Here is a 13,485-nt window from a genome sequence, read left to right on the forward strand (position 1 = left end):
TTTGGTTTCCAGAATTTAACCAAACAGAAGGAGATTATTTTAATTTCTGTACTAATTTTTTTTTTCCTTGTATACCCATAATCAAAGCTTAACATCATATCTTATTGATCCAAGAGATTATTTTGCCCTTGGTTATGAGCAGCATTATTAAATCTAACTTGACAAGCAAACCATTAAAGAGACTAGGTAAATGGGTCGCTAATTCCACCAGTTAAGTAGGTGGTTAAAATGTTAGATATTTTAGCATAGGTAAATTTGGGATTTGGTAAATACAGTGCATTTGGATGTTGATTATTATATTTAAAAGATGTTTTACAAATATATAAACATTAATGGCAGAGTCAATTTCACTCTGTTAAGCTTTACAAACAAAGTATCATGTAGTTAAACAAAAGCATTGTATGGTCTGCGGATTATATGAGTACGACTCATCGTCGTTATTTATGTGAAGAATCAGTTTTATAGCCTCCTTATAACAAAAACAGAACAATAGGTTTCAAATGGGGAAAATGAAAGCCTAATGCATGAGTTGTTTGCCCATCAGATTCAGACCTGTTAAAATATGATTTACTTATTTCAATTTATATTTATATAACTTTGCAACATAGACCCCGTAACTTTTCTTTGGGGTAATAGAGAAACCCTTTTGGTTTACGCAAAAGTCAAAGGAGTCCCTTCTCATTTCAAAATATCCGCAAAGATGTCAACCCTGGGAAGTAGGGCTGCTGTCGGGTCTACTACTCGAGCTTGACTCGAGGCAAAATAACTAAGCTCGAGCTCGAGCTCGAATTTTAAGCTTAGGGCTGCTGTCGAGTCCACTACTCGAGCTCGACTCGAGGCAAAATAACTAAGCTCGAGCTCGAGCTCGTCAAACTTTTAAAATTCGAGCTCGAGCTCGACATCAATTTATGGAACTCGAGTTCAAACTTGAGCTCGAGTTTAATTAAATGTAATTAATACAAATCAAGCTCAATTGAGCTTATTCGAGCTCTATCAAGCCTAATCAAGTTCAAGTAATAAAAATTAATATTTTATATATAATTTTAAATAAAGGATATTATTGACATTTCATAATAATAAAAATTAAAATATATATTATAAAAAACTCGATAGAGTTCGTCGAACTCTTGAGTATCATATTTCCAAATTTGAACTCGACTCGATAACTCTAACGAGCAACTCGAGCTCGAGATCGAACTCAACCGAGCTCGAGCTCAAACTCGAGCTGCTGACCAAGTAGCTCGCGAGCTCGAGTCGAGCTACTTGATTCAGCTCCAGCCCTATTGGGGAGGGGTCTTAGAGAAGAGGATGCTATATTATAAGGAGTCTTTGGGGAAGGGGATTTTGGGCAAAGGGAGATCCCTCCTACTGTTATTTCTATGGTATGCCTATTACTATTGTTGCTACTCCTTGGCGGATTGACCTGTTTGGAAGGTGAGTTTTTTAGGTGTTTGTCTAAAACTTTATTAGAGTTTACTGTAGAAGTTTTTAAAAAAATTTTTGAAGTGTGTTTTTTTTTAATATTTTGAAGTGTATAGTTTAAAAACTTTGAAAATTTTTTTAAGATTACTGTAGTTAAAGTTTTTAAAAAACTTGTAGCAGACAAATTTGGCAAAAAATTTGTAAGGTCTGGGGGTCGAACCTCGCCCAAGGCGGGTTTAAGGGGTGAGAGTCATGTGACTGCTCCCATCCACTATAAGTACGGTTGCTGGGCCTCCCCTAACAGCTTAAGCTTTTAGGTCAAGATTCAAACCTTGACAGATACTCCAAGGAGGAACTGAAGTTCCCCTGGTGGCCACCGGACCAAGGTTCTGTGGTTCACAAGTATGTTAACTAATCTAGAAAAATGGAGGGAACTATCTAAATTGACTGAAATTGAGTTACTCATACTTGATTGACGGTCAAAGCCTAACTTGGGTGCTAGGGAAAAACAAAAAAATGGTGGTTATCAGGATAATAGTGACAAGATATACACAATATTAATAATTAGTGACAGCAGTAGGCCTAGTAGAAGCGGGAGTGAGCATGATTTTGTTGTCTTCACTCCACATTTGGCACATTGTGATCATTTTTATTTAGTTTTTTTTTATTATATAGCTACATTTTTCTTAAAAAAAAAAAAGAGAATAATGATAAAGTAAGTAAAGAAGAATTTGGGGAAAATTAGAGAGGGTAGGGTTTATAAGTTTTGGACAAAAACTATATGGGCCGTCTATTTTGCCACACTAATTCAAGCATATGATCTGTGTATGATTTTTCAACAAAAATATGACTAGAAAAATCTTCAAGGACAAAATAGTTGTGTTTCTTATTTGTAAGACAATAAAATGCTTCATACATTTTCTATGATTGAAGACAATTTTCATATGACTTTGAAGACGAAAATATTTGCAAGTAATTAGTTTTATCTGGTGTCATTGTTTTAAATGTGAGCCGAAGAGGTTTCGAACTCGAATATTTCGGGTTTGTTAAGATTGAGCATTATTTTTTCAATTTTATTTGCTTATATCATCATTACAATTTTCAATATACCTTTCTATTTTTTCAATTATTTTTTTATCTCACGTACATCATGTCACAAAAAATGCTACGATAAAAATATTCCAAATAACTTACAATCCAAACAAACCCTCCCTCCTCCCGTACGTTCTCCTGTATCACTCAAGTTTCAACCCTTCTCTCGTCACAAGTAATTAGTTGACTCATCGGTTGAACCAAGAACCCACCCAGCCACCTCCTTCCCGACTTTCTCAATTGGCCCGACACGACTCGAAGTCAAATTGCCAATAAAACCACATTCCGTCTCAGAATTCCATCCAAGTCCCAGCCCATCCTGACTACCAAACAAACGCATGATATACACCACAATCCCCCACCGATTTCCACCTCTCAAAAACCCTAACAACGACAATAGTTTACCTCTCGCACACACTCCCATAGTAGGGTTCTGATAAACCAACCGGCGGCACCGCCACCAGCATTCCCACGTCGGGGAACACTAGCAATGGACTTCGACGAGTACGATTATTTGGAGAAAACCGTGGAAGAAACCAACGGTCCTCCGTCCAAAACGAAGGAGACTAAGGACTCCGCCGAGAAAGAGAGAGACAAGGAGAAAGGATATCGGAGAAAAGAGCGTGGCGACGAGGACGAAGGTGATATTGACGAGGACGAAAGAGATCGGAAAAATTCCTCCAGCAAAAGGTCCCGCGGAGATGACGAAAACGGCCGAGATAGAGACCGCGAGAGGGAACGAGATAGGGATAGGGAGAAGGAGAGGAGCTCGCTGCACCGGAGTCGAGATAGGGAGAGTGAGAGGAGTTCGAGGGACAGGGATAGAGACAAGGAGAAGAGGGAGAAAGAGAGAGATAGGGATAGGGAAAGAGACAGGGAGAGGAGAGACAGAGACAAGGAGAAGGAGAGGGAGAGGGATAGGGACAGGGACAAGGAGAAGGAGAAGGACAGGGAGAGGAGGGATAGGGAAAAGGAGAAGGAAAGAGATAGGGAAACGGAGAGGTCGAAGGAAATGGAGAGGTCAAGGAGGAGCCGAAGCAGGTCCAGGCTCGATCGTGAAAGGGAGAGAGAGTTGATCAGGGAACGAGAGCGCGAGCTCGAGATGAGGGAAAGCAGGTGATGCTCAGTTTTAACTTGTTTCTGCCGTTGCATTTTATAGATTTCTCAACACAGTTATGGTTACATACATTGCTGGTGCTTTACTTGGCAAATAATTCTTGGTTAATTACGTTTAGAGTGCTTTCAGATGGGGCATTACTTGCTAATGATTTGAGAATTTTTTTCCTCGTTGGTGGTTAAGATTCTTTGCACTTGCACGGGGACTTTGATATCATTAGAATCACATGATGGGTAAGTGAATTTGTTTGCTTGGAGTGGTTTTTCGTGAACTGATATGGAAAATTGGAACATATGATTTATGAAGTTCGGTTTTTGATGGTTTAACTTCACTGACTTATGAAGGGCCTTTTCGATTAAAGGTTATTTGCCCTACCTATACTTATGGAGGTAGCTTATTTTAATTATGTGTGTTTTTGCTTATTGTTTTTGCATCACCGATCTTGGAATTTATCAATCAAATGGACTCCGAGTAATTGCAGGAAAAAAAATGTTGAGTTCATATGTAGACATACATATATAGCACACGTGTGTACACACAATTGTTTCCAGTGTGGCTTGTTCTGTTATATGCATGTGTATCCAAATCTCTGCCAACAGATGAAATCACAGAAAGAATTTGTAGAATGGCTAAGTGCAGAAAAAAGTCTGAGTTTATGCATGAAGAATATAACTTTCTAACTTGGGTTGAAATCGTAGATGCATCTTAATGGGCTAACATGCGGAAACTTCTTCACGGCTTGTCTGAAGAAAGTGGCTTTTCCACATATTGGTTTTGATAAGGTCTGTTGTGTTTCTCTTTTCCGGCCTTAAGATTTGGCTCACTCTTCAATCCTTCTAATGTTTTTTGCATACCTGGATTAAGCTTGATTTCTTACATCTAAGCTGAGATGTTGATCAATGATGTATTCAATTTTTAGGTTGGCAACGCATGTGGTGAGGCTGTATCAGTTTTCCAGCCTTTTGTTCACTGTGAAGACGAAAATGCCTTATCCCCATAATTCTTGTTCCCACTTTGCAGTGAAACAGGGACCAGAATAGCAAATCCTCTGTTTGAATGACTTTTTTGATTCAAAATATCAGTGAACTCGAGTGTCCTAATGAACACAATCTTAATTGAAGTATAAATAATCAACGGTCTTAAATCATCCAGAATAGTGATTGGAGTGAACTTATGAACGTTATTCCAGTCATTTTCCTTGCTGAAATCATAAGCCAGATTTTAGGTTTCTGGTTTACTTCTTGTTATCCCCCCTGTTTTTCTTTGATATTCCTTCTAATCTTAATTGTACTTAAGCTTAAAACTGTTTTTTAATTTGAGTCATCCATTGCTGTTGGGTAGAAGTGACTTGGTCTACATGAATAAGGGGGCTTTAGTTGACAATTAGCGAAAACATTTAGTTTCTAATCTGCTTGTTATTGGAACCATTGAAGGTGGATTGCTAATGAAGTATAAAAATTTGCTAAGCATTGAAAAATGATGTGCTTGTTCTCACTTTCTTGCTGACCACTGGCTGAGGAACTTTATACAATCTTAGTCTAGAATGTTTTATGTTTATACTTGTTAAATTTGAAGTTGGTATTCGTTTTTGGTATTTCTGTTATCAAAAAGTTTGATTTATGGAAAAGTAGGGTGCTGGCTTGGAATTTAAGGAGGTTGATTATCTCTGTGGTAGGGAGGAGAACATGATGTTGAGGTTGAGATAAGTTTTTCTACAAGAAAATACACCTATAAGGCTTTATATGTTAATATGTTCCTCTCATTGTAGGGTTTATACTTACTATTTTCTGAGTCATTTATGCAGGAGATTTAAAGAAAAGAAAGAAGCGGTGGAACCTGAGGCTGACCCAGAAAGGGATCAGAGAACAGTATTTGCTTACCAGGTGGATGGCTTAACTTCCCAGATTTTTATAGATCAAGTGTTACAGGAATTACTTGCCTGTTCGAAGTTGCTTCTTTTTTGTAGAGGAGAGGCGTAGGATTAGACAATATTGTTTGCTGATGTATACATATTTTGATTGCAGATGCCCTTGAAGGCAACTGAGAGGGATGTTTACGAGTTTTTCTCAAAAGCAGGAAAGGTTGGTGTTCTTCTGTCTATTGTTTGGATGGATATCATCATTTTATGTATTTATGTGGTGTATTATAACTCCAACCTTTGCTGTATTTCTTTAAGAATAAATGATTCTCAATTTCTGTTTATGCTAATATTCGTACACTGTTATGCATATACATAAGGGAAAAATCTCACGGTCTGAGTGCGCTGAATTGCAAAAGATTCATGGTCTCATTGCATGGAATACGTGGTATTAGTTGCACGTTTTGCTTGTTGCTACTGATTACTAACTGATTTTTGATTATAACATAATAATTCTTGTGCTTGTTTGAGTAGATATGTTTTGTATGCATATGAATTCAATTTGTGAAGAATGACAAGTTATAAGACCCATTTCTTTGCTCTTTAACTTTTATTTTTCTTTTGTGGATCAAATTATTTGGCATTTCTTCTCAGTTTTGCTATTTTTAATTTCCAGGTGAGGGATGTACGTCTTATCATGGATCGAAATTCGAGGAGATCAAAAGGAGTTGGGTATGTGCTCCTTATGTATCTTTCTCCTTTTCTGGTTGCTCTCTATTTCTACCTTTTTTTAATATTATAAAATTGTAGTGCTGTCAAGTCTTGCTTTTGGATAATGTTCCAAAAGGAGTTCAAGCTAAATTCATGGATTTGGTAGAAGGCCTTCAAATGTAGTTAGCTGGTCTCTTTTGACGCATCTTTGAGATACGTTGGTATTCCCATGATTTTGAGCTTGATTCACTTTGGGGCTTTTTTTTTTTGTTATTCTTGGTTAGTTATTACTTAATACTATTAATCTCTTAGTTCTGAGCCTTTTAAGTTGGGATTCATCTTCCACAGCGATTTCTTTCACAACCATTGGTTTTCCAACTTTTTTCTTGACTTCTGTGTCTTGCAGTCTTGATATTGATTCCCTTGATACTGCAGGTACATTGAGTTCTTTGATTCCATGTCTGTGCCGATGGCAATTGCTCTATCTGGGCATCTACTTCTTGGACAGCCTGTTATGGTTAAACCATCAGAGGCAGAAAAGAACCTTGTTCCATCAAATGCTTCCAGTAATTCAAGCGTTGTGGGCCCGTATGGTGCAACAGATAGGAAACTCTATGTTGGAAATTTACATTTCAACATGACTGAATTTCAGCTTAAACAGGTAAGCTTTGCAAATTATGTTTTACCATAGTAAGCAGTTGGATGAAAGCAAACTTCATACCATTGTTCAACTAGTGTAGGAGATGAAAGTTGTAGGAGTTGGGGAAATTGCTCCTTTTAGAAGTTATCAGTCTACAAGGCACTTTTTTCCCCTCCATAATCATCGATCACCTCTGGTCTTTGGAGGTAGATGGGTTTTTAACTCTTGCACCTTTTTTTAAGTTGAACGTGTTGGCATATCAACAGATTCACTAATTCTTTGAGGTCTGCGAGTTTAGGTGAAGCAAAATAAATTTTAGCTTTAGGTAATTCAAAGGTAAATATCCTTGCCACTTCCTTTATGTATCAGAAATTGGCCATGGGATGATCTCTCCTTTTATCTGACTTGGTCTTTTTAAAGCTTTTTGTCACTGGCCTATTGGATTTTAATCTTTTATGCAATGGTCATTAGCTTGTAGTCCAGCTTTTATTGCACCTCCTGTTTAGCAGTGTTTTGTGGTATCTGGCTTCATTTGCTAAATCTGGTAACTATTTATTTGCAGATTTTTGAAGCATTTGGGCCCGTTGAACTTGTACAGCTGCCTACTGATCCTGAGACTGGACATTGCAAAGGTTTTGGCTTTGTTCAAGTCGGTATTGGTTAAGATTTTGATGTCTTGATTCTCTAGCTAATTATATCAGTTCAATGAATCCTTAATTCTGACAATGTTGATGACATGATTATTATTTTTAGTTTGCTCAACTAGAACATGCAAAGGCTGCGCAAGTTCTAAATGGGAAATTGGAGATTGCTGGTCGAACTATTAAGGTGCGCTTATGAAATTCAAGCTTCATTAGATGGTTAATATATTGTACTTCATTTTTTATAATTTTTATTGATGCAGTGTCTAATTCTAATGTTTTTGAGTGCAGGTTTCATCTGTTACAGATCATGTTGGAGTGCAAGATTCAGGGCAGAAAACTGCCGATTTTGATGATGATGATGGGGGTGGATTGGTTAGTTGATTTTGTGAAACTGCAGTTTTTTAAATGCCCTAATTTTGGATATAGTTAATTGATAATATATCTGTTTTTAAATTTTTTGCCAACCTAGTATTCCCGTAATAAATCAACATTTATTTGAATGTATGTTTTTGGAGAGGCAGGACTGAGGGTACTTTGTTATAATACAGTGGCTGATAGGTTGCAATAGCAGCATATCCTGGGATTATAGAATATTACTGTGGTGTTGATTATAGAATATTACTTTTATCTTATTGGGATTCTGGAACTTGTTTTCTAATTAGTATTATCTTTTCATCACGTCCCTAGTAGGATGGACTACTTAGCAAATGCATTTGAGACATTGCTTGATGGAATTGATAATTAACGAATGTGTCATTTGGTGCATTAACAGTGTAAATCACTAAATTGTTCAAATTCAACAGCAATATGATGCATGAATGTTGTCTAAGTGGGTTTTAGGTGTCAACTTGTGAAGTATGATCAAATTTCTTTTGGATTTTCAACGATTTCTATTCAAGATGTTAAATTATAATTTAAAATAGTTCTTGAAGGCAATTATTCTGAAAGCATCACTGTTCTGTTAAAAAACAGTTTAGCTTTAAGTTGAGAGATATTGTTTGTTGCATCACACACATTGAGCAAATTCTGAAGTAACAAATCAAATTGAGAATTTGACTGCTCTGACATTTGTTGAATCTAGTATATTGATTCCTTTTAGTTGCTAATTTTAAACACTTATTTATGGGTTTAAACTTATTCAGGCTTTGAATGCTCAATCAAGAGCAATGCTAATGGCAAAACTGGATCGTAGTGGGATTGCGTCAAGGTTTGTCTGTAGTATTATGTCTTTTTTCTGTGGAAATTCACTTTTTGCTGCGGAAGTTTGATATCTTTTGCCTATGCAGTGTTGCTGGTTCCCTTGGAGTACCTGCGCTTAATGGCGCAACTCCTGCACAACAATCCATAACCATGCCCATGGTTGCACCTACAGCAATGTCTGCTCCAGTACTTCCAGCACAAGTTTTAATGCCCCCAGAGCCCATTGGCAACCCAAGCGAGTGTTTACTTTTGAAGAATATGTTTGATCCTGCAACTGAGGTTTGTTAATTGTTTGATGATCTATGTACAAGTACACATACTTGCCATACGTGCATGGAATTCCTAATCAAAGATTTATGCGTTTGTCATTGCCTTTCCTTTTGCTTATTCTTGGAATTTTGTTTGCAGATGGATCCAGAATTTGATTTGGACATCAGGGATGATGTGCGTGAAGAATGTTCAAACTATGGCCCGGTGAAGCATATCCATGTGGACAAGTAAGAATCTTGACTCGAGTGTATGCTTGGTATTTGACTTCTGATGTATCCGCAACCAGAAATCATTTAGTTGCTGAGATGAATACTAGTTGAAGATGGTTGGCATTTCAAAAGGAGGAGGCTCTCAGAAAGATTGTTTAAACTTGAAACAGGATTTTTAGCAGAGTCCCATTATTAATTTTAGCTTTATAGACTCAAGATTTTCATTAATCAGCAAAGCTCTAAAATTAACTGCCAAAGCAACATTTTCTATGATAGTAACCAATTGTCAGGTGACAATTATCCTTGGTGCAATATGTCAAATATATGGAAAGAGAATAAAAAATGTGTTGGGTGTGATCTTGTCTTTTACTGTTAAGGTGGAAAGAAATTCAAGTAGGTAGGAGTGCAGCTATAAGGGGCTGTATGCGTAAACTGGAAGAATGAAGGAGAACGAATGGAAAAACTAAAAGAAGAATGAAGCATTAGAAGAAAGGACCCAAATTTGGATCATGCTAACAGGAATAAGCAAAATTTGGTTAACAATGAAATTGAGAACTAGGTATAGGAGTGAGAAAAAAGGGAATAGCTGAAAAGTTGGAGGGGGAGGGTAGTAGAGAACAGTTGGCATGGAAAAGGCAAAAAGAATTGAGGATACCTACCTTTTCCTGGCATAAGGGAAGTCAGTGAAGAAAAACAATTAAAATTTGAGAGTATAAACTTTTGAGCGACAGACATTCTATTGCATTGTATGTCTACTTGTTATGTTCCCGTGCTTTTACCATTCAGTCTATAAATCATAATGATGGTCCACTTCTCAAGAAATTATGAAGCTTAGCTGAAGATAATTAACAGCAGTTGAGAACCGGCCTCATGTACTCTCTTTTCCTTGGTATTTTGTATTTGTAGCAGCAAATTTGAGCTTTGTCAGTTGTTGCATTGTATTATTTATGCTTGATTTTGTCTTCCATTTTATGTCAATTACAGGAATAGTGCTGGCTATGTTTATTTGCGCTTTGAGAATGTGGAGGCTGCAGCACGCGCTCAACAAGCCATGCACAAGCGATGGTTTGCTCGCCGATTGATTTCAGCAATCTTCTTGGTAATATATTGGACCATAGTTTTTGCAAAATGGGAGGAGCACATTCACTATTTTTTTCCTTAATATTTATTCATGTGCTCTCTCTCACTTTCACACACACACACACACACACACAGACATTCACATTATATGTATATGTGTATATGCATGCATGCATATTTGTGTGTGTGTATGTACATACATGTGTGTGCATGTATGTGCATATGTATATATAGACACACACACACACACACAGGCAAACAGAGAGATATAGACATGTGTGTGCGCGCGTGCATGTACATTTGTTTGGTTCTGATACTACAATCAGTAATGCAATCGCAAAATGGCTCTTTTCTTTAGTTTGACCGACATGTTGTAGACAGAGGCCACCTGGGTGCCTGTCCTAACTGGTAGCTTAACTGATGAATTTAAAAGACTAGTTTCCTTCCACAGTTGAAATATGTGTGGAAGCATTCTTCAATTGAATAATAAACTAATTATGGTGATGTTGAACTCAACTGTCGATGTCAATGCTAAGTTACAACATTAGCTATGTTTGTGGAGAGTAAAGCCATATATGTTTAGCGAAGGTGCGCTGACAAGCACATGCAGACTAGTGTTCTTGCATTGCATTTCTCGTGCAAAAAGTAGAGCATTTGAACTTAAAAAACATGAAGCAACTTAAGTAGTTCTTATTAGTCAAGTTTTTATCTAACAGAATGTGTCTGTGAACTTGGGGCACTTGTATAGCTGGCCTCAAATTGTATGTTAGTGTGTATGGATCTTTAATTTCTTTCATTATTATTACTGCAATTTTTTGTATCTCCAGTCTATGATGCTCCTTTGAGGTTTAGAAATTGTAATTCTTGTCTGATTATGATGTGAAAATATTGGGGGCAATGCAAGCTAGTCTGGAGGCAAATGCTTCATTTGAATGTGATTGAAGGTTGAGAATTTGGAGCATTATGACTACTGGTGATATGTTTGTGTGTACATTGACCAATGCATATGTTTGGGTTGCTTAATTTTGACGAATATTTTATTTGTTTGCAGCAACCATATGAATATGATGCAAAATTTAAAGGGGCTGCTTGATACTGTTCTGCATGCTGGAATCAATGTGGATGGAGTACAACCTTAAAGTGGAGTTGCTGAGCGTGTTTGCTTATGGTTTCATTACGATGTGGATGACAATAACTCTACTTGCTTCACATGTATAATTTGGTTTTAGATTTGGTTATTGTTATGTGGTGGATGTGTATACAATTTGATCGGTTATTTTCCCTTTGAAATGTAGTACCGAATATTTTTATTAGCATGATAGCAAATGTTGTTGGGATAGTTCAAAATTTTCTACATATTTAACTCTATACTCCTTCCCCTTCACCTTCACCTTCCCCTTTCCGCCTTGCAATTTGGGTTGTAAATGAACCAAGTCGAGTCAAAGTTTTGGTCTAATTGAATCAAGTTTAATATCGAGCTCAAGTTTTGCATTGAAAGTTCGATCACAAATTCGAGCTTGATCGAGCATAGTCAAGCTCGAACAAGCCTATTTGAGTTTAAAAAATTAAAATAATTATTTTATCTTTAAAAAATGAATAAAATATTTATTTTTTAATAAATAAAAATATTAGAGATATATGTATAAAATTGGATGAGCTATTGAGTTTGAGTATCTTTATGCTCGCTCAAGTTAGGTTGTTTGATTTGGTCGACTCGATTTTAGTATTAATTGAGTTTGAATTGAATTTTAATCGAATTGCTCGAGTTCGGTAGTTTGACTTGAATTCAGTATTAATTGAGTTTTAGTCAAATTTTGATCGAACTGGCTTGGGAGCACTTGCGAATGAATTGATTCATTTGCAATCTTATTTGTTATGGATGGAATGTAATTTGACCATTTAAAGAATCTTTTTCGTTTTAGATCTAAATTATGTCCCTTTTTGATAGAGGTGGCAATTTTTTCCATGTTCCAATGGGCTATCTATGCTTAAAGGAATTTTAGACGGGATCGATATTTTAATTTTGATGTTGGGTTTGCAACGGGACTAATCTCATTTATACCCATCAATTGATGGGAATTTTTGGAAAATACTTGGGTAGCCATTGGGGCCCAATTGCCCAAATATCTTACCAAATATTTATTTGATCAATTGTTGTATATCTTTTAATGACTCTTTTTTTTTTCAACGGAAGAACACAACTCACACACACAACACCTAAAGTAACTCCACAGCAATAGTCAAAAGGTACCAACTTTTAACTACCACTGAGGACCCTAAATACTGAAGATGCAAACCACATCCTACCGATGTGGGAACTAGAGGGGTGGGGAAAGGGAACACACAGACGACTCTCCTGAATCTATCCTTACCAGTTTTTTTACCTCTCCTGAATCTCTGTTTCTTTTCAACGGAAGAACACAACTCACACACACAACACCTAAAGTAACTCCACAGCAATAGTCAAAAGGTACCAACTTTTGACTACCACTGAGGACCCTAAATACTGAAGATGCAAACCACATCCTACCGATGTGGGAACTGTATATCTTTTAATGACTCAAGTGTACCATTTTTATTCTTCCACCTAGGTCCTTCAATTTTTTCCTTGTAATTATGTTTAAAATCCCCATCTAGTTTTCATGAACTCTTTTGTCCCTTGGAAATAAGTTTTTTTTTTTTTTTTTAATTCTTTCCCCTTTTTTCGTAAAAATTCTCTGTTGCCAGACTTAATTTAGAGTGTACTTGAAAATTATCGAAAGAAACATCTTGTTTTCAGACGGGGACTTAATGGCTGCTCAATCAGGTCGAAGAGGGCCTGAACGAGGCTGGTGGGTGCTCTTTGAGACCTGTAAATGGTTTTGAGCTCCTTTTTTAGTTGAATGCTGGTCAAAATAAATATTGGAAGTTATATGGAAGTCATTAATTTGTAATCTTACTAGAAAATATTTTGTTCAATTTTAATGATTTTATGATGGCTTATAGTTCCAAACACCATCTTTGTCCAGAAAGAAGAAGAAGGTGACAGGCAGGCTGGCCACTTCAAAAGCTACATCCATGATCAAAGCCCCCCAAAAGGCCTCTATTGCAAAAACATGATGGTTTCACAGTCACTCAGTGCAAATTCCAGCTGCGTGGTCCAAATGGAGTATGAACCAACGCAGGCCTGGCTACATTTATAAAATGCAGCCAGCGTCTATTTCTCTCTCTCTTTTTAAACTACCTAGTCGCATTTCCAAAAT

General features: G+C 36.8%; 1 protein-coding gene across 1 annotated transcript; it reads left to right on the plus strand.

Annotated features, from left to right (window-relative positions):
* Positions 1-2,803: 2,803 nt before the first annotated feature.
* Positions 2,804-11,582, plus strand: LOC113699263 (uncharacterized). Its single transcript, XM_027219502.2, has 13 exons — positions 2,804-3,630; positions 5,436-5,514; positions 5,656-5,712; positions 6,166-6,221; positions 6,636-6,861; positions 7,403-7,489; positions 7,594-7,668; positions 7,773-7,856; positions 8,627-8,691; positions 8,771-8,963; positions 9,093-9,181; positions 10,148-10,262; positions 11,295-11,582. The coding sequence occupies exons 1-13, from the start codon at positions 3,005-3,007 to the stop codon at positions 11,334-11,336; spliced, it is 1,794 nt and encodes a 597-aa protein (XP_027075303.1). The 5' UTR covers positions 2,804-3,004; the 3' UTR covers positions 11,337-11,582.
* The last annotated feature ends 1,903 nt before the right edge of the window (positions 11,583-13,485 follow it).

Source organism: Coffea arabica, chromosome 7c (genome assembly GCF_036785885.1).
Source record: "Coffea arabica cultivar ET-39 chromosome 7c, Coffea Arabica ET-39 HiFi, whole genome shotgun sequence".
NCBI lineage: Eukaryota > Viridiplantae > Streptophyta > Magnoliopsida > Gentianales > Rubiaceae > Coffea > Coffea arabica.

Excerpts from the sequence above, each read along its gene's own strand:
- LOC113699263 (XM_027219502.2), top strand. The coding sequence starts at position 3,005 with ATGGACTTCGACGAGTACGATTATTTGGAGAAAACCGTGGAAGAAACC. Across the intron at positions 3,631-5,435 it reads CTCGAGATGAGGGAAAGCAG|GAGATTTAAAGAAAAGAAAG; the intron begins GTGATGCTCAGT and ends TCATTTATGCAG. Across the intron at positions 6,862-7,402 it reads CTGAATTTCAGCTTAAACAG|ATTTTTGAAGCATTTGGGCC; the intron begins GTAAGCTTTGCA and ends ATTTATTTGCAG.